Source organism: Typopeltis vanoorti, chromosome 17 (genome assembly GCF_054136105.1).
Source record: "Typopeltis vanoorti isolate ZY-2024b chromosome 17, IOZ_Tvanoo_1.0, whole genome shotgun sequence".
NCBI classification, from domain to species: domain Eukaryota; kingdom Metazoa; phylum Arthropoda; class Arachnida; order Uropygi; family Thelyphonidae; genus Typopeltis; species Typopeltis vanoorti.
Window position 1 is genome coordinate 56,588,019 of NC_143565.1, and position 27,117 is coordinate 56,615,135.

The 27,117-nt window shown below is 37.5% G+C and overlaps 1 protein-coding gene across 4 annotated transcripts in view; it reads left to right on the forward strand.

The window, feature by feature from the left end:
• The window catches only part of mtTFB2 (mitochondrial transcription factor B2), a 148,039-nt gene that overhangs the window by 41,141 nt on the left and 79,781 nt on the right, over positions 1-27,117 (forward strand). For all 4 annotated transcript variants that reach the window (XM_090407067.1, XM_090407066.1, XM_090407068.1 and 1 more), the window contains exon 4: positions 9,028-9,119. In XM_090407067.1, coding sequence (XP_090263193.1) covers positions 9,028-9,119 — 92 coding nt within the window. The remainder of the gene's footprint in view (positions 1-9,027; positions 9,120-27,117) is intronic.

A 27,117-nucleotide genomic window follows, 5' to 3' on the forward strand; every position in this document is an offset into this window, starting at 1 on the left:
TTGATTGTTTTAAATTGAAACGCTGGTTTAATTCATCAAAGACTCTCCATATACAGACACAGTAGCTTCACCCTTTTACATGAACAGATTGGCGCTACTCTCATTCTATTTGCCAATGAAACTATTTGTGCGCTAGAAGAGGAGCTTACCACACCGCTGACCTCTGGATGATCCTTTCAAACATATCTAACATTTCATCTATCAAAGAATTTCAGAAAATAAAAAGTCGGCACATCAGCAAATTAGATAAACTTTTAAAAAACTCTGCTCTCAAGCTTCAGCAATGTCAAGTAACACACTATAATAAACTTATCTTCTTTCACCCTCAAATTGGAAGCAATTAGTGCACTACCTCTTGGCCTCAACTATGCACTTGTACCTATAAAAATTCTCACAGAAGAAATCATGAATCAGATTGAACATAGGATTCTTAGCCTTCCTACCTATATTGCCAATAATATCAGGCTGGATGTTGTCAATACTGTCAATACAAAACTATCTTGCTATGACCAAACAGGCAAGACAGCCAACATGAGAATTGCTGAACATAAGGACTATATCCATTTCCACCACTACAGCCATTCAGGACTTGCTGACCAAGCTTTAGACACTCACTATAGAACATGCTGAAAGAAGGCCACTCTCTTCCATCACAGCAAATATGAAAGACTTTTTCCTTGAATCTGCTTCTGCCTTAAGAAATTCCCCTAAGCTCAACAAAATTGGTTGCATGAAACTGCCCCAAATTTGAGAAGCTCTCATCCTTTGCACTTTGGGCTACTTTGTAGCCCAACAGCCAAGGACACTCAATTTAACCCACTAGGGGACACTATTTAGGACTTTAAGCCTACTCTCACTTCATATGCTTCAGCTTCATTATTAGTGTAGTGCCTGCACGCACATACCTTATTATATTTTGTTCCCTGATGATGGCAATTTGACTTTGCTGAAATATTGCAAGTATTAATTAAATTTATTTTAGTTAATTATTATTATTATTTAGGCCTCAAAGGAGACAAAAGATCATCACTGGATGTCCTTCCTAGGAAACACAAGTCTATCAAGACTCATCATGGGAGGTCCCTCCTAGGAAACACAAATTCTATCATACCACTCCTTAAACTCATTGACCAACTCTCATCGTTCTCGCTCTCACCACTCTATCAGGCAGTGAATTCCACGGTTCAACCACCCTCCATTCAAAGAAACCACTCCTCATCCTCTTGCTCACAGTTTCCTTTCGGAACTTCCAGGGATGGCCCCTTGTTATCATTCCTTCCCACTGTTCAACCATGCGAAAGAACTCCTCAGTGCCAACCCTGTAACCACCTCTCAACAGTTTAAAAGTCTCAATCATATCACCTCTCCTTCTTCTATCCACCAAACTCTGCAGTCCACATTCCTTCAGCCGATTCTCATAACTAACATTGATCAATCCTGAAACTGTCTTTGTTATCCTCCTCTGTACCCTTTCCACAGTTAATTTATTCCCTTCAAATCTTGGGGATTAAATCTGAGAATAATAGTCCAAGTGTGGTCTGATCAGAGACTTATACAACGGAATGATAACCCTCTTATCTCTACAGGTCAGTGTCCTTCTCATAATTGCAGCAATCCTCTGTGTTACCTTCACCACCTTTGCAATATGTCCCCTAAACTTTAGGTTTCTATCAATCATCAACCACAGATCTCTTGTCTCCCTTACTTCCTCCAGTATAACTCCTCCCATAGAGTATGCAGCATCCCATCGATGTTTCCCAAACCTCAAGATCTTACATTTTGCTGCATTAAATTAAACCATTCATTTGTTCATCTGTCTAGCTTATTCATATCCTCTTGCATGACTACCACATCTGCACTATTAATAATAACCCTTCCCAGCTTCACATCATCCGCAAACAACTCAATATCCCCCTGCAATCCACTGACAATGTCATTGATATAAAGATTAAACAATATATAGGTCCCAGTACTGAGCCCTGTGGGACCCCACTTTTAACTCTCTGCCTCCTTGAAACTTCCCCACCGTACACAACTCTCTGATACCTATCGGACAGCCAATCCTGAGTCCAGTTGACCAATCTGACATCCAGAGCCATGTGCTGCAACTTAAATATCAGCTTATCATGTGGTACCCTGTCAAATGCCTTCTCTAAATCCAAGAAAATGACATTATAAGCCTTTCCCTCATCTACTGCTCTTGTAACTTTATTATAAAAGGCTATCATATTACTAAAACAAGAGCGCCCCCTCACAAATCCATGTTGCCTCTCACAGATAACATTACCCTCATCTGCCCAATGTTGTATACGGTCCCTAACTAATTTCTCCAAGATCTTAACAACTGCTGATGACACACAAACTGGCCTATAATTAGACACTTCTAGTCTGCTACCACCCTTATGCAATGGCACTATCTTACCTTCCTTCCTTCCATTCCCTGGGCACCTTTCCCATAGCCAGACTTTCATTGAAAAGCCAGGTCAAAAGAGCTGTCAGTTCCTTACTACATTCTCTCAAAATCCGTGGTGAAATACCATCCAGTCCTACAGCTTTACTGACATCCAGAATACTCAGTATTTGGAACACATTCTCCTCCTGCACCACAAAACCTTGAACCTGCCCTGTCCCTCTAGTATCAAAATTTACTCCTCCAGGATGAAATACACCAATAAAGTGTTCATTGAACAATTCCACTATGTCCTCTGCATCAGTCACTGTTCCCATTTTTATCTCACAATGTCATTCTTCCACAATCATTCCTCCTCCTACTGGCCACATAGCAAAAAAATTCCCTACGATTTTCTTTGGATCTTAAGGCCAATCTCTTCTCATATTCCAGTTTCGCCCTTTTTTTAGCATACTAGTCACTCTCCTGGCCTGTGTCTTATATTCTTCATGCATCTGCTCTTCACCTGTCTCCTTATATCTCTTCCATAGCCTCTTTTCGCATGCAATTAATATTGTTTGTCATCCACTTTACTCCAAATTGTGTCCTCTTCTTCACTCGTGGTATACAACTTACCATTGTTGCTAACAAATATTGCTTCACAGTTCCCAAGAACTGATGATATCCCAGCCTTCCAATTCCTCTCTCCATGAAACTTCACCAAGTTGATGTCTAAGACTATTATAATCACCTGCCTTATAATTCCACATATGTTCCCATCTCTTTGATACTCCTGCATGTCTATTCATCTTCCAAGTCAAATCCACATGGTCACTCTTTCCAACTGGTGTGAGAGATGTCTTCTCATTTATTATCAACTCTTCTGATGCTATGACCAAATCCAAAACTCTTAAACCTCTTGTTCCCTCTATTACATGTTGCCTAAGATATTTGTCCCTCAAGAATTCTAGAAAATATATTAGTCTACATTGTAATTTCCTTAAAAATATAGTTACGAATAGTCAAGATATAAGCTTTTCCACCAGAATATGTTGAACAACTGCAGTTCATCTACTTCAATTTTCGTATCAGTCACTCTCACATTGTCAAGTTGAAAATCTTCACCTAGATGATACACCCTTGCAAAATGTTCACTTAGTATTCATTTTAGAAATTATGGACTTGACAATCGTGTTATAAATAACTATTTTAATTTGCCTATGTTTTTTACCTTCATATTAAGGTCATCATCTGGAGTATATACAAATCTACAGTGACAAGCTGAGTTACATATCACACAATAAGCTAAAGAAACAATGATTTGATCACCAGTCTATTGGCATGACCTCTAGTGAAAAAAAAAAATACAGATAAAATTACAAATTAATTAATTATTTAGAAACTACATTAAAGCTAAATTCTATTTAAGATAACATGAGAGAAACATCCGTTCTTATACATAGTTTTCTTACAGTACCAATGATGTTCTATTTTTAACATTACAATTGTTATATTAGATTTAGGATTTTGGATTATCCACAGTCCTGTTTATAGTTAACTCTTAGGGAGAAAGGTTCTGTGGGTAGAATATGTGCCTTCCATATGCTTGGGATTTTTAGACCATCATTATTGTTCAGATTGGGGTGGTTGATAAGAATCTCACAGGCTTCCTTAAGTGCTTTTCCAGTCAATTCTATGTAAAGTGTTCATGACATGATCAGAAAGGCCAGCTGCACCATAGTTATTATATTTAATGTGTCCTTTATGTTCCTTTTGTCTAGGAATTATGCGTCTTGTTTCTCCTATATATGGTAGATTACAGGTGCAATAATTGCAGTATACTCCAGGGTGAGCCAGCGGAGGGAGTGGGCCTTTGAATGAGTTGAGCAAGCTTTTTAATTTTGCAGAAGGTTTAAAGGTGGCTTTCAGGTTGTATTTCTGTAGTATTCTGTTTATTTTATCTGATGTCCCTTTAATGTAAGGATTGGTTATAGTTTTATTGTAGTCTGGTTTATCTTTGTTTTTTATTGAGGTCTTGTAGAGAATTTTGTTAATAGTGTTTTGGCTGTAAACATTTTTTAGAAAAGTATTGCTGATAACTTTAAATTCATCTTTCAGTGCTTGTTCATTGGAGCAGAAACCGACACACACACACCAGTATTTGTCGGTTTTTGGTAAACAGTGAAGGAAAGACTGCAAGAAGGAAGACGTGTGACAAGTGTATCTAGAAACGGAAGTGTGTTCTGTTTTTCAATCTCAATTGTGAACTATATGCATTTGTGTTGTTTGTTTAGGTGGCTAAGGAAAGTGTCTAGTGTCTGGCGGCCATGGGGCCAGATCACGAAATCATCGTCAACGTATGTAAGCCAGACTTTGGGTTTTAAAGGAGAGGAATCTAGAGCATGTTGCTCAAAATGTTCCATATAAAAGGTAGCAATAGGGGGAGATAATGGCAAGCCCAAGGCTGTGCCTTCTTTTTGTAGGTAGTAAGCATTTTGCCATACAAAATAACTGAACGTAATACATGCGCAAAGAGCACCTTGATATATGGAGGGAATTTGTTCTGTAAAAGAAGGATTGTGTCATTGATTGGGACATTTGGAAAGAGGGCAGAGACATTAAACTGACTAATAAATAATCCTTTTCTAATGTAATATCTTTGATTATGTTTATGAAGTGTTGTGTGCTTCTGATTAAAATAGTTATTTATAACATGGTTATAAAGTCCATAATTTCTAAAATGAATGCTGATTACCATGCAACACTAAAAGAAAGGATTGTGATGCTCACTTAGTAACTCAATTCTTTATTCTACTTTTGTTATTTTCCTACCATCATCATTAATTAAAGTTATCCGTCCATAATCATTCTTCCTATTACTGCATAACAACAACAAAAAAACTCTTTAAGATTTTTTTGGTCCTTAGCTTATTTTTTTCATAATCTGATTTATCCACTTTACCATAATAGTCACCTTTTTTGCTTGCACTTTGTCTGCTCATGAGCTGATCACCCTTTTCTTTATCTTCCCTCCACAATATCTTTTTTTTTCTTTTCTTTTTGACCTGCAGCTCCTGCGTTATATTGCTTTTCATCCATTTAATCCCACACTTGTTTATCTTCTGATCCTTGTTATTACAGGCAGAGTGGCTACTTTAGTTATGGATACTTGTAAAAATTTGGAAAGGGAGAAATAACAGTATCAGTAGGCCTAACTAAATGCTGTAAAAATGCCATAACAAAAATTCTCAAGGTCTCTGAATGGCCCATCAAAAGTTTGTAATGGGAAGTGGATCCAAAAATTGTAGTTACACAGTTGTAGTTATTCTTGGTATAATGCATTTAGAAGATTGGTAGAGTTTGTCTTGTCATCTTTTCAGGAGTTGGAAGAGAAGGGAAGAATGATGTTAGCTCGTCAGCTGTCTCTTTAGGTGCTGTTGTTGAAATAGTGTCATCTAAGTTAGGAAGGGAGATGGTAACACAGAGGGAGAGAAGTGTCCATTGGCTGAAAGCTGTCTCCTGAACTTGTAGCTCTTAGTCCTGAGCCTAAGACTTATCAATTGGTAAATCTTAAGTTCTGATGCAGTGAACAGATCTGGCACTCTTGAACTTCGTGTCCTCTCCATTACACGTTGCCTCAGGTAATTATCTCTCAGCAGATGTATAAATTTCATTTCCTTCCCTACCTGTGACCATTCCTTTTCCCAATGTATGTCCCCATAGTTGAAATCCTCCATAATAATTACTCGACCCATATTCATCATGCTAATTTGCTAATGCATATGATCTACATTCTCTCATATAACCTCTGGATTATAGCAGCAGCCAGTTATATATTTAGTCCTGTTGGAATTTTTTAATCCATCTTGTTAGATAGCCTCAAATAAACTTCCCTCTGTCCCCTGTTGTAATTCTACTCTTTCTTTGGCTTTAATTCCTCTGCTATCATTAGTGACCCCCACACGTCCTGTTCCTTCTATCCTCTCTGAAGACACTATGTCCCTTGCATTGTATTCCTATGATCATATAATTCTCAGTTGACCACATCTCACTAATGCCTATAACTTTTGGCCAAGTTGGGCTAACCAGTTCCAAAACTCTTCAACCTTATTTCAAATATGTCTGACATTAGTATACATAAACTGCAATACTCCCTTAATATACTCGACCATACTTGACCGTGCCTTTTTTCTGTGGTGGAGTACTGTGCTCCAGTCTGGCTCAATATCTGCCATACTAAACTAATTGACCGTCAGCTTAACACCACAATGCGACTTATATTTGGAACCATAAAAACAACTCCTGTTTATTGGCTTCCAGTGTTGAGTAACATAATACCACCAAATCTACGAAGATGTGATGCTCAATTACGAGAATATGACAAAATACTCAGAAATACTGAATTGCATATATGTAACGACATATCCAGAACTACAGCTTAACAGATTGAAATCAAGAAAGCACCTCATCGTGAAGCTAAACATATGAAAATGCTAACTATAATACCAAAGATCAATGGAAAAGAGTGTGGAGCATAAATATTAATGCCCAACTTGAAATTTCGTTTGATAGGTGCTGCCTCAACATCCCGGGTATGGAATTGAGCTGAAAGACATGGATAACACTGAACAGGATTCGTACCGGCCATAGAAGATGTGCAAGCTTTCTGTACAAGTGGGGGAAAATTCCTTCACTGGAGTGTGACTGTGGACACCTGAACCAATCAATCCATCATATTTCCACAGAGTGCAGTCTTCATGCATATACTGGTCAAAGAAGCGACTTCTTAGAGGCAACACACCTGTTATATACTGGATCAAAGAACTTGATCTTAACTTATAAGTGCTTTGTCTGCCGAACGTGTAACTGCCTATGTTTTACTTTAATTGTTTGTCATTTACATTTTTTATTTACCTTTTACATATTTGTACTGATTTCTGTACATGCACTTTTATAACTGTATGTAGATTGCCATATGATAAATAAATAACTCCCTTAATCCCATCATCTCCCTTACACTTTGTGCTACTTAATAGACTAAAGTTAACCTGGCATGCTACATTTTGTATCATGTGATTACTCTCCCACTTACTTACTTCTAGGTTGACTTGACCCATGCTCACCTGCATCCCCCAAAATTCTAGTTTCCCTGACTTTGTACTTCCAAACTCTCACTGAACAACATTTTTTCAAGACTACTGACACCCAGATTTGTTTCTGTGCAAGTGATCCACCTTATATAAATCCGTCCTTCCATTAACCTCACTCCACAAGCATTCATATTTATAAATTTAGGGACACAAAAACACACGTGTTGAACAGATTATTTTATTAATTACTAATAAAATAAAACTTGACGTTTCGACCCCTGTGTCGAGGTCATCATCAGAAGGATACAAGTGTATAAGGAACCAAGCTACATGCTCTAGCCCTGTATACCGGTAAACTAAATCTATGTAGTTAATTAATCCTTTTTCCTAACCTGACCTCTAGTGATAAAAAAATAAAATAAAATAAATAAATAAATAAATAAAAATACATAATAATAAAAAAAAATTAAATAAAAAAATATAAATACAACTACAATAAACTGCTAAAGTCCTCATGTATTAATATTCTTCTGGATTTGTACAGTTCTGATTGTTATAATATGATTTCTTTCGGTTGCTGTTGATTGTTACAAACACTTCACCAGGTTATCTTCTTGTAATGGGATTTTTCTATGGTTAGTTTAGGTTGTTATATAGGTTGTAGATGGGTCCTCCACATTCTTGAAATGGTTAGGCCATCATTTTTGTTGAGATTTGGGTTGTGTTTGAGCATTTCACATGACTTTAAAATTTTCTCTCAAACCAGGTTTTGGTGCAGTGTAGGGACTTGGTATTTTTCCAATCAATTCTGTGGTATGTTTGGAGTGCATGGTCAGAAAGGCCGGTTTTCCCAAAATGGAGGTATTTAATGTGTCGTTTGTGTTCGTCTTGTCTGATTGGGATAGTTCGCCCTGTTTCCCCTATGTATGGGATGTTACATGTGCATTGTTTTCTGTATACCCCTGGGTGGGCTAGGTGGGGAAGAGGATCTTTAGAAGAATTGAGTAGGTGTCTTAACTTGCTTGGGGGTTTAAAGGTGGTTTTAATGTTGTATTTGCGAAGTGTTCTGTCTAATTTTTCAGAAATGCCTCTAACGTAAGGAATTGGCTAAAGAGGGCCGTGATGTCATGTGGAAATATGTTCTGTAGGAGCAAGATAGTGTCATTGCTTGGGACATTGGTGAAAAGGGAAGTTATGTCAAAGCTGACTAATAAATCTTGGTCGTTGAGTATAATGTTTTTAATTTTATTTATGTTAATCACCCAAGTGTGATTAACATAAATAACAATAATGTTTTTAATTTTATTTATGTTAATCACCCAAGTGTCTTGGTTATTTTTTAAGGATTTAAAAATCCTTAAAAAATAACTAAGACACTTGACACGTGATTGACACGTGTCACGTGATTGACACGTGATTAACATGTCCAAGATGTACTTAAGTACATCCTGGACATGTTAATGAAAGATATGCTATAGATTTCTAAGACAGTTGTGACTATTATAAGTCTCTTATTTTCTCAAAGTAAAGAAAATTTTTCAATTTCAGGTTCTGGTCTTTTGACCAAAGCTCTTTTGGAAGCAGGTGTCAAAAATCTGCGTGTCTTTGAAAAAAATGAAGAGTTTTGCAAATACTTAAAGGTATGCTTTTATCACTAATGTAATTATTATTGCTCTCTCTAGAGACTGCTGACTCCATCTAGAGTGCCATGCCATGAGCTGCATGAATTAACTACTTGAACTTGATTCCCCTACTCATAGTATATGTAATACTATTACCAAATGTGTTCATGTTTGGACTGAAACTAATTCAGCCATGCAAGAAAAAAAAACAAAAAACATTTAGTTGAAGACAAGGTACAATGTAATCAACATTGTGGCCAAATAGATATGTGTAACATGTAAGTCACCTCCCCATGTATAGGTTGCATAAAAAATCTATTTAATTGTAGATCATTTTAAGTTTTTCTTTTCTTACTTTAAAGTTTATCTTTTTTTTTGTTTCGCATCTTAACTCATGATTTGAAATCTCTGCTTACGACTTTTACAATAAATTTTATTGTATTAAACTTATCTGAACGTATGATATTTAATTTATAATCCAAAAATTAATGTTATTAATATTTTTTAATCACTTAATACCTGCATAACCACATTGTTTGTTCTGAGAACATAGCTGTAAACAAGTAAAGATGTTATGCTTGCAGGTTGTGGTTAGTTCACTGCAGAAGGATAAGTGATATGTGATTCTCAAATAATTATCAAATTTGTTTTAATTTGCAAATCAGTAATCTACCACTTATCTGGCATTCAAAACAACAATCCTTCAATTAACTGATCCTTCTATGTCAACTGGCTTCTGGACTTCTAATATGGCATCATGTAATTGTACCGTCAGTTATCCAACCTTTCAATATCAGAACAGCAAATTGCCTTCCCACTGTGGTTTGAGAAATGGTAGATTACTTTAGTTTTTTAATTTAATCAGTGTGTGATTGAGTATATTTGTTTAGTGAATTGCTAATTATACTGTCACTATACTACCTTTGATCAAAATGTAGTTTTATGACATCTATACACAGCCTTTCATCTTTATTACCAAGGGTGAAAGAAAGGTTGGTGGATAAATGGAAAGCAAGAATGGTGAGAAAGTGAGTGGCAAAGTGTGGGTGGGTCATATAATAAGAATGATGAATGCTACTAATAAAAATGTTAGTGTCGTAGGAATAGTTGGATGAGGAATAGGACTTCATGAATGAGCAAAAATAAATGATAATATGAGAGAAATGGTGAGAGATAGGAGAATGATATGAAGGCCATGATGAAGGAAATATACTTATTTAGAGTCTTTCAAAGCATGAGCTTGAGAAATTCTCAAAGGAGAATTTCTTGAGAAATTTTGGTGAGTATAAAGTTAGAGACAGTATTTTATGGTGATTTCATAAGTGGTGTAATTAATAAACATGTAATAAAATCGTTTTGTTTTTGAGAGTGTGAAGATCTCATCTTCCTTTCCCCTCTTTTACCTTGCAGTGTCGAGGGGTTATTAATCAACGGACCTCAAACCATTCACAGGATAAGGTGGTCAGCCCTATGCTCCAGTGTATCCTGTGTCCGTAGTGTTGAGTTCTCAAGGCTGGTTTGCCTGCTTTGCAGGATGAAAAACCACAGGATAAACTGGGGGGGGGGGGAAACCCTACTGTCCACGCCCAAGACTGGCTAACTTGGCTATGGCTGAGGAAGATCCTTCAGCTCCTCATGTCTCTGACGGGAATCAAACCTTGGACACTCCTTCCCCAGGCATATTGTTGCGAAGTGCACAGCCACTAGGCTAACCGAGTGTGAAGATTTAAAATGTTAATGATGCCATTAAAATGCAAAGAGAAAAAGCAAAGTATTAATTGTTTTGGCAGGTAAAAATAATTTGAAAGGTGCTAGGTATGGAATAAGGAAAATGTGAAAGAGTTGCTGGAAGAAGAAGAAATAAAAGGTGTGTGAAAGAACAAAGAGTGAAAGTAAGATTTCAAGTTAGTTGTGTGAGAGTAGCAATTGAGAAGAAATTGGCCTTGAGTGCAAATGGATCAATTCATAGACTGTGGTGTAGGAGGAATGAAGTGTAGTTTGAATGTATGGAGCAAGTTTGAAGGGCTTATATATGATTGATGGATTGAATTTGAATGTGTGATTAGGAGTCGGGTGTCTCCTAAGTGTTGTGTTGTGTGAGAGAAGTGCAAGACTAGGGAAACTAAAGGCTGTTGGTGAGAGGGAAGAAATACAGGGGAGTAAGGGCAGTTTTGAGGCAATGAGTGTGAAAATGGGAAAATGCTGAAACATAGTTTTTCAGATCTTAATCTGAATAAGATAGCCATCATTTCAAGATGCTAGGGAAATTGTGGGTCCAAGAGGATATTGCAATACACACACATACTAATGCCCGAAGCATCAGAAATAAGGATGCAGAGTTTTTGACATTAGTGAGATTTAGTGATGATATAGGGCAGTGGAGTGGTGTTCAGCCTTTTTTACTACGCGAACTACTTTTCTATAAAAAGTTATTTGGCGATCTACTCTCTTATATAGATCACGTTCCCCCAACCTGATATCTGATTACGCACAAATAAACAACTAAAAAAAAAATACACAACTAAAAACTTTATTTGTGTATTTAAAAATTTATTTATCACTTTTAATTCTTTTAATATAACAACAAAAAAAAAAACAAATATATTGGAATAAAATATTTATTTCTCTATTTTGGAAAACCAAAGTTAGAAAAAACAACAGATTGATTACAAACTCACAAGTTATAGTAAATGCTGGTTGATTAAAAAAAAAAAAAAAAAAAAAAGTTAATGTGAAATTTGGCATTGTTTGGATCTCGCAATATTCGTAGTCAAGTTGATATGAAGAAGTGGCCAATCGCAGACAATCATCCAAATGATCATTTATAATTTGGTTTCTTAATTGATTTTTTATGATGGTCATATTTGAAAAAGCGGATTCTGACAAGTATGTCGATCCGAAACACGACAGAATTTTTCATGCAATATCAGTTAATATCGGGAATTTTTCATGTGCATACTTCCAAATGACTTCATTGTTTATTGATTTTAAATGTAAACTATTCTGAATGTTTATTATCTGAAGTTCTACTTCAGCTTGGTTTATATCAAACAGCCCACTAATTTTATTTGAAATTTCTGTGATGTTTAAGTTTTCTTGAAATGGATTATTGATAAAAGATACAATCATTTCAGTTTTATTAAAATCTTTAAATCTTGAATTTATTTCTTCCTTAATTAATTCTATTTCACGAATAAATTCTTTTAAATCATAGCGAAGCATTTCTTGATTTTGTTTAAAAAATTTTAATAAATATGGGAGATGTCTAAATTCGCGGTCATTTATATTTTTCTTTAATAAAAGTAAGTATTGTTGTAAAGTTTTTATTGAACTTAACATGTCAATTAAATTTTTATCTCTACCTTGTAACTCTAAATTTAAATTGCTTAATTTCGTACAGAAATCTACTAAAAATGATAAGTGTAACAACCATCTTTTATCACTCAATTATGGATAAATATCTCTTTTTTCGTCAAGAAAATTTTTTATATCATTAATTAATACAAGAAATCTTTCTAAAAATTGACTTCTGCTGAGCCAGCGAACATTATTGTACAACAGAAGTTCCCTATCATCATCTGCCTGTAATTTAAATAACCGCCGTTGCAGGGATTTTCCTCAAACAGAATTTACAATTTTAAATGTAATATCCAAAACATCTTTTGTGTTCAATCTTTTACTATACAGTACTTGTTGATGAATAATACAGTGATACGTTAAAAAATCTGGATATTTGTCATCGTTTTTACATAATGAAATGAAGCCTGATTTATTACCTATAATTGCAGGAGCACCGTCAGTAGTAATAGACACAAGGTTAAAAAGTGGAAGTTTGTGTTGTTTCACAAATTCATCAAATGCCAAAAAAATGTCTTCTTCTCTAGTCCTTCCCAATAATGGTATAATTTTCAAAAGTTCTTCTTACTTGAATAATCTTGAAATACCATGCGAATAAATACCATTAACTGAGTAATGTCAGTGAAGTCGTTTGATTCATCAAATTGTAATGAAAACGCAGGTGAATGTCTGACATTTACCTGGCCTGGAAACTTTTCTCCGGCAATTGGAATTCTTCCTTTCGGCAATTTGAAACCTTGTCTGCGACCTACAAGTAGTCTCTCTCTAGCGACGTCTCGAACTGAGAAGCTTCTTTCTGAAAGCGGGAAACTCTTCTCTCAAGCAACGTGGATCCAGGCAGTCTCTCTGATGGTGACTCTGGACCGGGCGGCCTCCTCTCTGACAGCAATTCTGGAACCGGGACCCCTTCTGCTTGCTTCAGTCCCTTTTTATTAGGCCTCTGAGACCTCGAATGAAGTTTGGCAACTCCCAAAGAATCGGTATGAGTCTTTCATCTTAAGTTTCAAGTTCAGCATGCCTTTTGTTCTCCTGTGCTTTCTTTTGATTGTAAGTTGCCGGCCATCGGAAAGTTGTTTGAACTCTTTATGACTGACTTCGGAGATGTTTACACTTAGAGCCTGCAAGCCTTTCTCATACATACAAGTTTCAATACCAATCTTTCTAATGCCGCCATGTACAGCTTCAGCAACAAAAACATTGCCTTTGTTTTTAATACTCTAACATATTCTTATTAAAGCAATGTATACAGCTTCAAAAGAGTTATAAAAACATCTAATACAAACTATACCGAGACAAATAAAGTTTATTTTTTTACAATATTCACATGGGACTTAACCTAAGTAAAAAATCGATGTAATGTGCTTTGGAATATTTAATATTTAAGCTACAATCGAGTTTTTACACTTTGCTTATAATCGTATTCACTCGGCTCGCTGTTTGACTTCCACTGATCCAAATTAATTCATTTACCCAGACTTATAAGAAAATTACTGATTTGACAATTTTAACAAAAATAAATAAACAATAGCAATACACTTAAAGCAAATTAAAAATAATACAAAATAATGATAAATAAAATATTATGTTTTCAGTTTTAATTAAATTTGTAAGTAAGGAGGAATACAGAAGAGATCAACCAAAAATCACTCTGTGATCGACCGGTTGAACATCCCTGATATAGGGTATACATTATAAAGGATACTGTATTTTCATGAAAAAAAAATGGAAAAACAACACATCCCATGCTGGAGTAGGGATACTGAGGAACTTTTAGTCAAATATGAAAAAAAACTGAAGACCCAACTATTGCTAAGGAGCTCTTAGCAATGCTCAACAAAAACAGAAAGGAAAGATGGATCTCAACCATCCATGAACTTGACTTCACCAAATCTAGCCAGAAAAGCTGGTCACTTTTGAGAAAATTGGGGGGGGGGAGACAGAACCAACAACCTACAAACCACCAAAGATAACTCCTGGTCAAATGGCTTATCATTTACTGAAAACATCCAAGATAAGTCCCAGTTCTACAAGGAAAATAACTGTGCAATCTTCCATCAGAAAAAAATCTGAAGATGGCCTCCGAGCTTCCTGAACTTGTATGCCCAGTTTCTCTGGAAGAGGTACAGGAAGCCTTAAAACTCACTAAAAATGGCAAGGCTGCAGGAGTGAATGGTATCCTCCCCGAGTTTCTAAAACATCTCGGCCAACGATGTCAAACATGGCTGGCCGTCCTTTTCTCAAAAATTATAACAACTGGATAACTACCAAAACTGTGGTGGGGAGCCAAAATAATTGCTGTGCCCAAACCAGAGAAAGATCCAATAATGTCAAAAATCTATGACCTATCTCCTTGCTTTGCTCCACCTTTAAGCTCTTTGAACGAATTCTCCTTAACAGAATTTCACCACTCATCGAAAGAGCACTCCCGATTGAACAAACTGGCTTCAGACCACGAGGAAGTTGCTGTGACTGGGTCCTGGCCCCGACAACACAGATTGAAGCAGGCTTCCAGAAGAAACTTAAATCTCAGAGTCACTTTCATTGACCTAACATAGCTTATGACACAGTCTGGATCAGAGGCCCTCCTCCTAAAGCTAAGCATTATCATAAGGTGCAAAACAACTTTCTAGCTTTTTGAATCCATTCTCTCCAACAGAAAGATCCGGGTCCATATTGGTGGAAAAAAGAGCAAGCCCAGATTCCTCCACAACAGTCCTCCACAGGGCTCTGTGTTATCCCCTTTACTCTTTAACATCTACATGTCTGACTTACCACATACCAGCTCAAGCAAATATATATATAGCGATGATCTCGCGATCCTACACCAGTCTACCTCCTTTGCCAACCTGGAAACAACCTTGAACACAGACATATACATCCTGGAGGTGTACTTCAAGCAGTGGTACTTTCAAGGTGTACTGAAACCAGATCCAACAAAAACTGTGTCCATAGCATTCCACCTGAACAATGCAGAGGCGAATCGACACCTCAGCCTCTCTTTCTGTGGCAAAATGGTAGAACATGAGCCTCACCCAAAATACTTTGGAGTGAACCTGGACAGAAGCCTCGTGTCAGTGGTGGAGCAAGCTCCGTCACTATCCTTAATATTTTCTCATAATGTAAAACGCAGCTCCTAGGAGATGCATTACTGTTTTACATTATGAGGAGAGGTCACTACCCAGACCGGTTTCGACCTTTATTGAGGTCTCATCAGTGAGTAGGTGGACCTGGAATACCAAGGTTTAAGTGAACCAAACTTGCATATACCCCTACTAACGAATTGCCAGACCGAGCCAAGAGGCTATTTTACGCCGCCAGAAAAAAAATGCCGCCGGAGTTCATAATTAAAAGGACTCTAATAATAATAATAATAATAATAATAGATTTCTACAGATGCGTCTCATCTTGTTTTGGTATTATCAAAATTATCAAGTTATTCTGAAGCATTATGAATTTTGCTATTTTATTATTATGCCGCTAATATTTCTTCAAATGCGGCACTTTTTACAACAAAACTGGCTAAGTTATGTTGAATATATCTGTTTGCAAATATACTCAAAATCCCTTTGACCTAATAAAAATGTAGAATGCTGATGAAGTTTCATCAGCATTCTATCTGTTAAAATGCACCTACCCCCCACCGTTAATGGATTATTGTCTTTATGTGCAATGAATTACTTGGAATTTCTTTACTGTCCTACGATATTTGACCGTTTTTTTGCTGCACAATTTATTTATTGTGTCTTTTCCCAAATAAAAACGAGTTCCGCATGTGCAAAAATAAGTAATCAAAATGTTTGTTTACATTGGAAATATTATGTCAAATATATTTTTTAAATAATATTTATTGAAAATATGACGTTTTGCTTTCTTTCCTTGCAAAATAAAATTATATTATTATTATTATTCGTGAAACCTCCAAGGAATCCGAAGACTCATTGCGGGAGGACAATGGGTCGCACATTTCAATTTTAGGAACTTTTTTTTTTTTTTAATGAACAACAAGTGATAAACTGCATTACTTGGGGTTTCTGATTGTGAGTCTTTTTAATATCAAAAATTTATATCCAATGGTATTTTATCGGAGATTCTTCGCCTTTGTCTTTTGCTTAAAACTGCAACAGTACAATTACTTTGGAAAAATAATGAATTCAAACAAAAAGAAAGTGCACATATGTTATCTAGCAGTATTTTTTTTTGTGTGTGTGTGTGTGGGGGGGGATAATTTTGGGAGGGGAAGTTAGCCATTAAAGCCGAATTAATTCTGTTATGAAAATTTTCGAAATAAAATTTCGTTTTGACGCATGCACCTACACATGTTTCGAAGGATAAAATGCAGGGAAAATATCGCTACTTCAAAACTGCTGCATAATATCGAAATTAGCCAAAAATATGTACATAACAGTTGATTTCATAACTGCCGTTTATTTTTTATTTCGATTTGTAGGGAGTGATTGGGGAAAACCAAGAAAGTTGAAATGCAAAAACCTACAGATTACGTTTATAAAAATTATGCATTACATGATATGATTCAAGATTTACTTATGATTCTCTATAAAGCAAAATTTAAAAGTGTGAACCTTCGAACTAAGATTATGGATAAAAAAGAAAACTTAATTTGGAACAGATGGAGGCTGTATTCATTTTTAGATTCGGATTTTCATGAATTTATAAAATAATTGTTTGACAAAAATAATTATTTTCAAAATCAAGTTCTGGGAGAATTTTAAAATGTATTGGTGATTAAAATAATTAGCTAAAAAACTGATAGTGACATTGATCTTCCATAGTGATACAATATGAAGTGAAGAAAGTATGAAAGTATTTCTTATTTTGCACTGGCAAAAAGTATTTCTTATTATATAAAAACTATAATTATACGATAAAAACAAGCAGCAAAATGAATATACCTCATAGTTATTTAGTCTGATATAATGAGCAAACGGCAAGCAACTGCATTTCTTGCTGTAGGTAACTGAATATAGCTACTAGTATGGCAAGTAAAGTGTTCTTTTCAGCATGAAGGATTATTGCCCCTTCTAATGGACATGATGGTCAAACTACACTTCTTATCCATGTTCTTTCAGCAGGTGGACAGAATATTATCCAGGTTTGCTGGACTTGTATATACGTCCAGCAAAGAAATGGTATGCTTACATACATGAATTTTATGGAATACAGGAGTTCCTGTTAGTTTTATATAGTTTTATATATAGCAAAATCTGGCAGCCCTAGGCGATTGCCTAGGTTCGCCTAATGATAAAATCGGCCCTGGTGGGGAAATCACAACTAACACATGGCTTGGATAGGACTGGCTATAGAACTAAAAATGGACTGCTATGTTTGTTTATAAATGCCATAAATATCAGAAATAAGGGGGATGAAATGGTTTCAGTGATTGAGTTTATTCACCCCAAAATCATTGGAATAAGTGAAACATGGTTCATTGAAGATGATATCGTAACTGGGATAGAAATTGAAGGATACAGTATTTTTCGTGAGAATAGAAAAGGGCAAGAAGGGAGGGGAGTGCTGCTAATGATAGCAGGGGAATTAAGTCCACAAAGGGTAGACATGAAAGGGGGAAAATAGTGGCAATGGTTATGAGGCAGTGTGGTGTAAGGTGGAGGTTGAGAGGAAGTCATATTTAGTTGGATGTTGTTATAGGCCTGGGTATGTGGAGGGTGGTGATGAAGAAATGTATAAACAGCTTGGATTAGTGAACAAAGGAAGGGTAATTATTGTGGATGATTTTAATTGTGGTGGTATAGATTGGAATAAAGAGATAGCATTTGGGAATAAGGAAAATGAATTATTTGAGTTCTTGAGAGATAACTATTTCAGGCAGCACGTAAAAGAGTGCACGTGAGGATCAAGAATTCTAGATCTGATCATTTCATCAAAGGATGTAATTGTGAGAGGGGGTTTCACACTTTCCTCCAGTTGGTGAAAGTGATCATGAAGTAATCATCTGTGTTCTGGCTAGTCATATGTAGACTCTTGTGAGGAAAGGATATATGCAGAATTATAAGGCTGGTGATTATGATAAGCTTTGGAGACAGCTTGGAGCTATAATATGGAATGAAGGTGTAAAATGGATGAATGTGGAGCTTAAGCATGAATCTGGAAAAAGAAAGTACTTTGGAGGAAGTACAAGATGAATAATGGTAACAATCAGTCACATGAAGAGTATAAAGAACAAGCCAGGAGAGTGACTCGGTTAGTAAGGAAAACAAAAGTAGAGTATAAGCAGAAATTGGCAAATCAGGCAAAGAAAAACTCTAGAGAATTTTTTTAGATACATGGCAAGTAGAAGGAAGAATGATCATGGTAAGATCAAGTTAATATATGAAAGTGGTAGAATGGTAACTGCTGCAGAAGACATAGTTGAGGTATTCAGCGATCAAATTATAAGTGTGCTTCATCCTGATTGGGGGGGGGGGGATCATGAGGAAATTAAGTGTAGAGGACATAGGAGATGGCTTAATTGTGGGAATTAAGGAAATTCCCACAATTAAGGAAATAAATAAGATTGATGTCAATAAGGCAATAGGATGTGATGACATATCACCACGCATCTTAAGGGAATGTTCCGGGGAGCAGTAGCATTGGCATGCTTGTTTAATAAAAGTCTCACAACAGCATAGGTTTCAAGGCAGTGGAAGGAGGTTAAAATTGTTCCACTGCATGAAGGTAGTGATAAGGCTGAAGCTTCAAATTATAGGCCAGTTTGTATGTCGGGAGTTGTGGTGAAGGTACTGGAGAGATTGATGAGAAGTAGGATACAGAAATGTGATCTCCCCCTTAACAAGCCCATGCTTGTTAAGAGGGAGATCATGTTTCACCAACTTACTTATGTACTATAAAAAGGTGACAAATACCTTGGACAGGGGAGATGTATATACAGTGGTATACTTAGATTTTGCAAAGGCTTTTGATAGACTGCCACACAACAAGCTCTTAAATAAATTGAAACAGATGGGATTGGATAACAGACTTCTGAGTTGGATCATTGACTGGCTGTCGGATATGTATCAGAAAGTTGTATATGGGGGGGGGTATCCTGAAAGGTCACTAGTGGTGTGCCACAGGGGTCAGTTTTGGGCCATTGTTGTTCAATTTGTATGTTAAATCAGGATGGGTTTAACTAGTGATAATGTAGCTGTTTGCATATGATGTAAAACTGGGCAGAGCAATGCAGAGTCAAAGTGATATTATGGCCTTACAAGAGGACTTGAATAGATGGCATTAATGGGCAGCTAATTGGAACTGTCAGTTCAATGTTGCAAAGCGTAAGGTTTTGAGATTTGGTAAGCAGCGATGTGATACAAAGTATACACTTCATGTAGAAACTTTAACGGTGGTAGAGGAGATGAGAGATCTAGGACTGATGGTGGACCTGAAATTCAGGGGCCACATTGCACAAGTTGTGAAGATGTCACTTCGGATAATGGCAATGATGCGGAGGACCCTGACATACAGAAATATAGAGGTTATGAAGCGATTGTATAAGGCCTTGATCAGGCCTCATTTCTTTTATTGTGCACAGATTTAGTTTGCCGGGTTTTCTTCGTGATGAGGATATGTCGGAAAGGATCCAGAGAAGATTCACAAAGTTGGTCAGTGGTGTTTGGAATGTGGAATATGAGGACAGATTGAGAGAATGTAAGTTGCAGAGCCTCGTGAATAGGAGGAAGGGGGAGGGATATGTTTGAGACATATAAGTTAGTCAGGGATTGTTATCAGGTCAACATGGAAAAGATTTTTCATAGAATGGAGGGGGGGGGTGTAGAACAAGAGGCCATTGCTGGAAACTGTATAAGGAGGGTGTGAGCAGAGGAATGAAAAGTAGGTTCTTTGCAGAGTAGGTGAGTGGAATGCATTGCCTGAGTTTGTTGTGGGTGTAGACACATTGAATCAGTTTAAAAGCACGGTTGGATGAGCATCGTGTGCAATAGTATGTACCTCCCACGATGAGTCTGTGACTACATGGAGATCAAATGTTAATGTTAATAATAATAGTAAATCTTGTTGGTTTGTTATCCAGATATGACAGCACCGAGTTAAGGAGGAGGCAATGATAACAAATGATTTCACACGCAGGCTGTGCAGAAAGGGATGCAAGTTTTTAGATATGTGGTGTGAGCACGGTTGGATGAGCATCATGTGCAATAGTGTGTACCTCCCACGATGAGTCTGTTACTACATGGAGGTCAAATGTTAATGTTAATAATAATAATAAAACTTGTTGGTTTGTTATCCAGATATGACAGCACCGAGTTAAGAAGGAGGTGATAACAAATGATTTCACACGCAGGCTGTGCAGAAAGGGATGCAAGTTTTTAGATATGTGGAGTGATTTTGATGACAGAAAAGACTTGTATAAGAGGGATGGCCTGCACTTAAATTCATTTGGCATCAGGAGCCTGTAATAATTATTTCTTGGTATGAAACCTAATGCAGAGAGTCAGGGAAACTAGATCATCAATGGAGGAAATGGGGAAAATGCGTGTGAAAGTTTAGCTATGGTATGCAAATGTGATAAAGATATGAATGTCTTCGAACATGGTTATCTATGTGTTGAAGGGGTGGAAAAATAGGCTTTGGATTTGGACATTTTGAGTGTGTCTGGGGAAGGAAAAGAGAAAATTCTAGAACAAGACCAAATAGATTGCATATCTAATTATAGATATGCAATCTATTTGGTCTTGTTTATTAGGTGGTAATTTATTAGGTGGTAATTTATTATGTCTATACACAAATGCCAGGAGCATCAGAAATAAAGGGGTTGGGTTTGTTGCTTTATTGAATGTGATGTGGCCTAAAATTGTTGACCTTAGTGAAACCTGGTTATCAGAATCAGATGGTGTAACTGGAATTGAGTGTAATGGGTATACTATTTTTAGGAATGGCAGAAGAGATAGGAGAGGAGGAGTACTACTTATGATATCAGATGACTTAAGTCCAGTTAGGGTAGAAACACAAGAAAACAGTGTTCCATGTAGCGGTTAGTTTGAGTCTATCTGGTGTGAAGTAGAGGCTAACAGAATGAAATATATGATGGGATGTTGCTACAGACCTGGCAGCTGCTTAGTTGCAGGGGACGAAGAAATGCTTTGCCGATTTAGCCTTATGGTTACCAAATGAGTGATCATTGTTGATCATGGAAATTATGATCAACTTAGAAGAATACTATCTTTTGTCCCATGGTATCAGTTACAGAATGGGAAAATGTCAGCAGTGCATGGGAACGAATCTTTGAAAAAGTGCTTAAATGAGGCAGTATCTGAATGTATTATCCCTAGTGTTCAGAGAATAAATAGGTTCGGAGTGAAATGGATGTGCAACCTTATTAGGCAGGAGATCCACAAGAAGAAAATGATGTGGAGAGAATATTGTGAGAATAAGAGTGAGAGCAGTTATGAGATATAAAGCTCAGGCCAGAAGAGTAACGAGTATTGTGCAGAAAGCTAAATCGGAGTATGAAAAGAAATTGGCCATGCAAGCTAAAGGCAGTCCAAAAGAATTTTATCGTTATGCCACAAACAAAAGAAAGAATGAATGTGGAAAAATAATTTTATTGAATGCATATGGTACTCGAGTGTCGCAAGCTAATGAGATTGTTCAATTAATGAGTGCTCACTTTGCTAAGATATATCAACCAGGTGTATGTAACATGGTGCATAGTGCTATTGTTACATTGGATGAATAGTTAGATGTGCATGAAAATGAGGATGAAGAGCTGTTGCATAATCTGGATAAGAATTTGTCTATTGGGACAGATGGAATATCATCCTGTTTGTTAAAGGAATGTTCAGCTGAATTTGCTAGGCCTTTCGCATGTTTGTATATAACTTGAGTCTCAGCTCAGGAGTGGATACCACAGGAATGGAAGGAATGTATGATAGTTTCATTGTACAAGGGTGGTGCAAAAACTGATGTGTCTAACTACCGACCTATCAGTATCTCTGGTGTGGTAGTGAATATTTTAGAGAATTTGGTAAGAACTCACATAAAGAAATGGGTAGATAAACAAGCAATACTCTGCAAGGAGCAGCATGGGTTTTCTAAAGGAAGGTGATGTTTTAGCAATTAGCTCTAATTTTATAACAATGTTATGGCCGAGTTGGATAAAGGGAATGGATACGCTATGATAATGTTGGATTTTTCTAAGCCATTTGATAGGATACCACATGATAGGCTGTTGTGTAATCTGGAGAATATGGGATTGGAACATAATCTATTGACTTGGATCAGGGGATGGTTAACAGACAGATATCAAAAAGTGGTATACAGTGGGTGAGAATCTGCCTGAATTAAGATGACCATTGGTGTACCTCAGGATTCAATACTTGGGCCATTATTGTTCAATCTATACATCAATAACATCAGGCAGGGTCTAACATCAGATGTGCAATTGTTTGCTGACGATGCGAAGATAGGCAGGGAAATCAGAGATGTTACTGATATTCAGCTTACAAAATGATTTGATGGAAATTTTTATTATTATTATTATTATTATTCAGACCTCCATGGAGTCAAAAGACTCATTGTGGGAGGTCCTTCCTAAGAAACACAAAGTCTATCAAGACTCATCAAGGGGGAGGTCCCCCCACCCCACCAAGAAACACATTGACCATTCTTGCTCTCATCACTCCATCAGGCAATGCATTCCATGGTTCAACTACCCTCTTGCTCACAGTTTCCTTTCATAACTTCCAGGGATGGCATCTTGCCATCAATCCTTCCTGCTGTTCAACCAAGCGAAAGAACTCTCCAGTGTCAACCCTGTAACCACATCTCAACAATTTAAAAGTCTCAATCATATCACCTCTCTTTCTTCTATCCACCAAACTCTGCAGTCCACATTCCCTCAGCCGATCCTCATAACTATCATTGTACGGTCCTGAAACCATCTTTGTTATCCGTCTTTGTACCCTTTCCACAGTTAATTTATCCCCTTCAAATCCTGGGGACCAAATCTGAGAACAATAGTCCAAGTGTGGTCTGATCAGAGACTTATACAACGGAATGATAACCCTCTTATCTCTACAGGTCAGTGTCCTTCTCATAATTGCAGCAGTCCTCTGTGTTACCTTCACCACCTTTGCAATATGTCCCCTAAATTTCAGGTGTCTATCAATCATCAACCTCAGATCTCCTGTCTCCCCCTACTTCCTCCAGTATAACTCCTCCCATAGAGTATGCAGCATCCCATCGATGTTTCCCAATCCTCAAAACCTTACATTTTGCTGCATTAAACTGAAATCCCCATTCATTTGCCCATCTATCTAGCTTATTCAAATCCTCTTGCAGGGCTACCACATCTGCACTATTACTAATAATCCTTCCCAGCTTTGCATCATCTGGAAACAACTGAACATCCCCCTGCAATCCACTGACAATGTCATTGATATAAAGGTTAAACAATATATGTCCCAGCACCGAGCCCTGTGAGACTCCACTTGTAACCCTCTGCTTCCTTGAAACTGCCCCACCATACACAACTCTCTGATACCTATCGGACAGCCAATCCTGAATCCAGTTGACCAATCTGACATTCGGACCCATGTGCTGCAACTTAAATATCAGCTTATCATGTGGCAACCTATCAAATGGCTTCGCTAAGTCTAAGAAAATGGCAGTATATGCTTTCCCCTCATCTAATGCTCTTGTAACTTTATCATAAAAGGCTAGCATATTGCTGAAACAAGAGTGCCCCTTCACAAATCCATGTTGACTCTCACAGACAACATTACTCTCATCTGCCCAATGCTGTATATGGTCTTTCACTACTTTCTCCAAGATCTTACTAACTACTGATGACACACAAACTGGTCTATAATTAGACACTTCCAGTCTGCTACTGCCTTTATGCAATGGCACTATCTTACCTTCCTTCCATTCCATGGGCACCTTTCCAGTAGCCAGACTTTCATTGAAAAGCCAGGTCAAAGGTACTGTCTGTTCCCTAGCACATTCTCTCAATACTCATGGTGAAATACCATCCAGTCCCACAGCTTTACTGACATCTGGAGTACTCAGTATTTGAAACACACACACTCCTCCTGTACCTTTAAATCTTGAACCTGCCCTATCCCTCTAGCATTAAAACTGACTCCTTCAGGATGAAATACTCCAATAAAGTGGTCATTGAACAATTCTACTATGTCCTCTGCATCAGTCACTGTATTCCCATTTTTATCCCACAATATCATTCTTCCACAGTCATTTCTCCTCCTACTGGCCACATATCTAAAAAATTCCCTAGGATTTTCTTTGGACCTTAGGGCTAATCTCCTCTCATATTCCAGTTTCGCCTTCCTTACCATACTAGTCACTCTTCTGACCTGTGTCTTATACTCTTCATGCATCTTCACTTCTCCTGTCTCCTTATATCTCTTCCACAGCCTCTTTTTCGCATGCAATTCCTGTTTAATATTGTTTGTCATCCACTTTACTCCAAATTGTGTCCTCTTGTTCACTCGTGGTATACAACTTACCATTGCTGCTAACAAATATTCTTTCATAATTTCCTACGCCCTAATGATATCCCGGCCTTCCAATTCCTCCCTCCATGAAGCTTCCCCAAGTTGACATCTTAGACTATTATAATCACCTGCCTTATAATTCCACATACGTTCCCTTCTCTTTGAGATTCCTGGATGTCTATTCATTTTTCAAGGCAAAACCATATGGTCACTCTCTCCAACTGGTGGGGAGAGATGTCATCTCAGTTATTATCAACTCTTCTGATGCTATAACCAAATCTAAAACTCTTGAACCTCTTGTTCCCTCTATTACATGTTGTCTAAGACATTTGTCCCTCAAGAATTCTAGAAATTCCATTCCCTTATTGCTACATGCATCTTCCTCTCCCCAGTTTATGCTACTGTAGTTAAAATCTCCCATTACAATCATTCTTCTTGCATTTGCAAACTCAACTGTCTAAACATTTCCTGGTACCCACCCTCTGTACTCCTGGACCTGTAGCAACACCCCACTAAATATCCTGTCTTGCCCACCTCTACCTCACACCATATGCTTTCAAAATCGTTAGTGTCACTACCTTCCAAAGTCTCCACTTTTAGAGGACATAGGTCGTCACTTATCATAAGCAGTACTCCACCACAACGCTTTCCCCTCCTATCCTGCCGAAAAATGCTGTACCCAGCGACATCTATTCCTGTTATTATATCCTCTTCTGTCAACCACGTCTCAGTGATTCCAATAATTTTTGGCCACGCTGATGTTATCTGCGCCACCAATTCCTCTCCCTTATTCTGGATACTCCTGGCATTAGTATATAGCATATAAATACTGTTGTTTTTATACCCAGCATTATCCCCTCTAGACTCCACTGAGCTCAGTGTTACCTGATGTTGTCCCCCTTCTCCCAAGTACCCATTCCCACATGAGGCCGCCCCTGCTACCAACCTCCCTGAGACACACTGACTTTTTCAGAACAGCAATCTCTGCAGATGCCTACGTCCTTCCTCATTCAAATGTAAGTGGTCTCTTGCATACAATTCCTCTCTGTCCTCAAACGCACTCCAAGCATCCACATATTCCAGTCCTCTCTTATCACACATTCTAGCTATTATGTCATTCAATATTACCGCTCTTCTGCTCAGTTCGTCATTATCATACCTAGGCAACAGACACACTATCTTTCCTCTCGGTGTCTTCTTTCGTACCACCTCAAGCAAGAATCTCATCTCTCTCGCTGCCCTATTTACACCACCACTCAAGTCATTTGTTCCCACCATCACTATCATCTCATCCACCCTTTCACCTCTCTTAACTGCCAAAGCCACCCTTTCTATCATTCCTCCTGGCAAACACTCCTCACGCATCCTATCTTGAACACCACGGATCATTGAGTCCCCATACATTATACCTCTTACCATTCCCTCTCTCCTATTGTTTTCATTTTCTCTTCTTCTTTCATTCCCATACCTCTCTCTCTCTCTCATTCCCTCTCTCCTACTGTTTTCATTTTCTCCTCTTCTAGCACTCCCATACCTCTCTCTCATTCCAATCTCTTCTCTTCTAGCACTGCCATACCTCTCTCTCATTCTGTGTCTCTTACTGTTTCCATTCTCTCCTCCTCTAGCACTCCCATACCTCTCTCTCATTCCGTCTCTCTTACTGTTTTTATTCTCTCCTCTTCTAGCATTCCCATACCCCTCTCTCATTCCCTCTCCTACTGTTTCCATTTTCTCCTCTTCTAGCACTCCCATACCTCTCTCTCATTCCATTCTCTCCTTTTCTAGCACTGCCATATCTCTCTCTCTCATTCCGTCTCTCCTACTGTTTCCATTCTCTCCTCCTCTAGCACTCCCCTGCCTCTCTCTCATTCTGTCTCTCCTACTGTTTCCATTCCCTCCTCTTCTAGCAGTCCCATACCTGTCTCTCTCCTGTTTCCATTGTCTCCATTTCCATATCCAATTCCATTCTCTTCTCTTTTATCATTCACTAATTTCTCTCCTCTCCTATCATTCCCCAAACTCTCCCTCTCGCCTACTCTGATCAGCTCCCCTATCTCCCTCTGCAGGTCAGTCACTCTAAATCGAAATTCACTCTCCCAAACAAAACCATCTAAACTTTCACAGTCACTCACGCCTTCTACACTATCAACTATTATTTTCTCATTCAC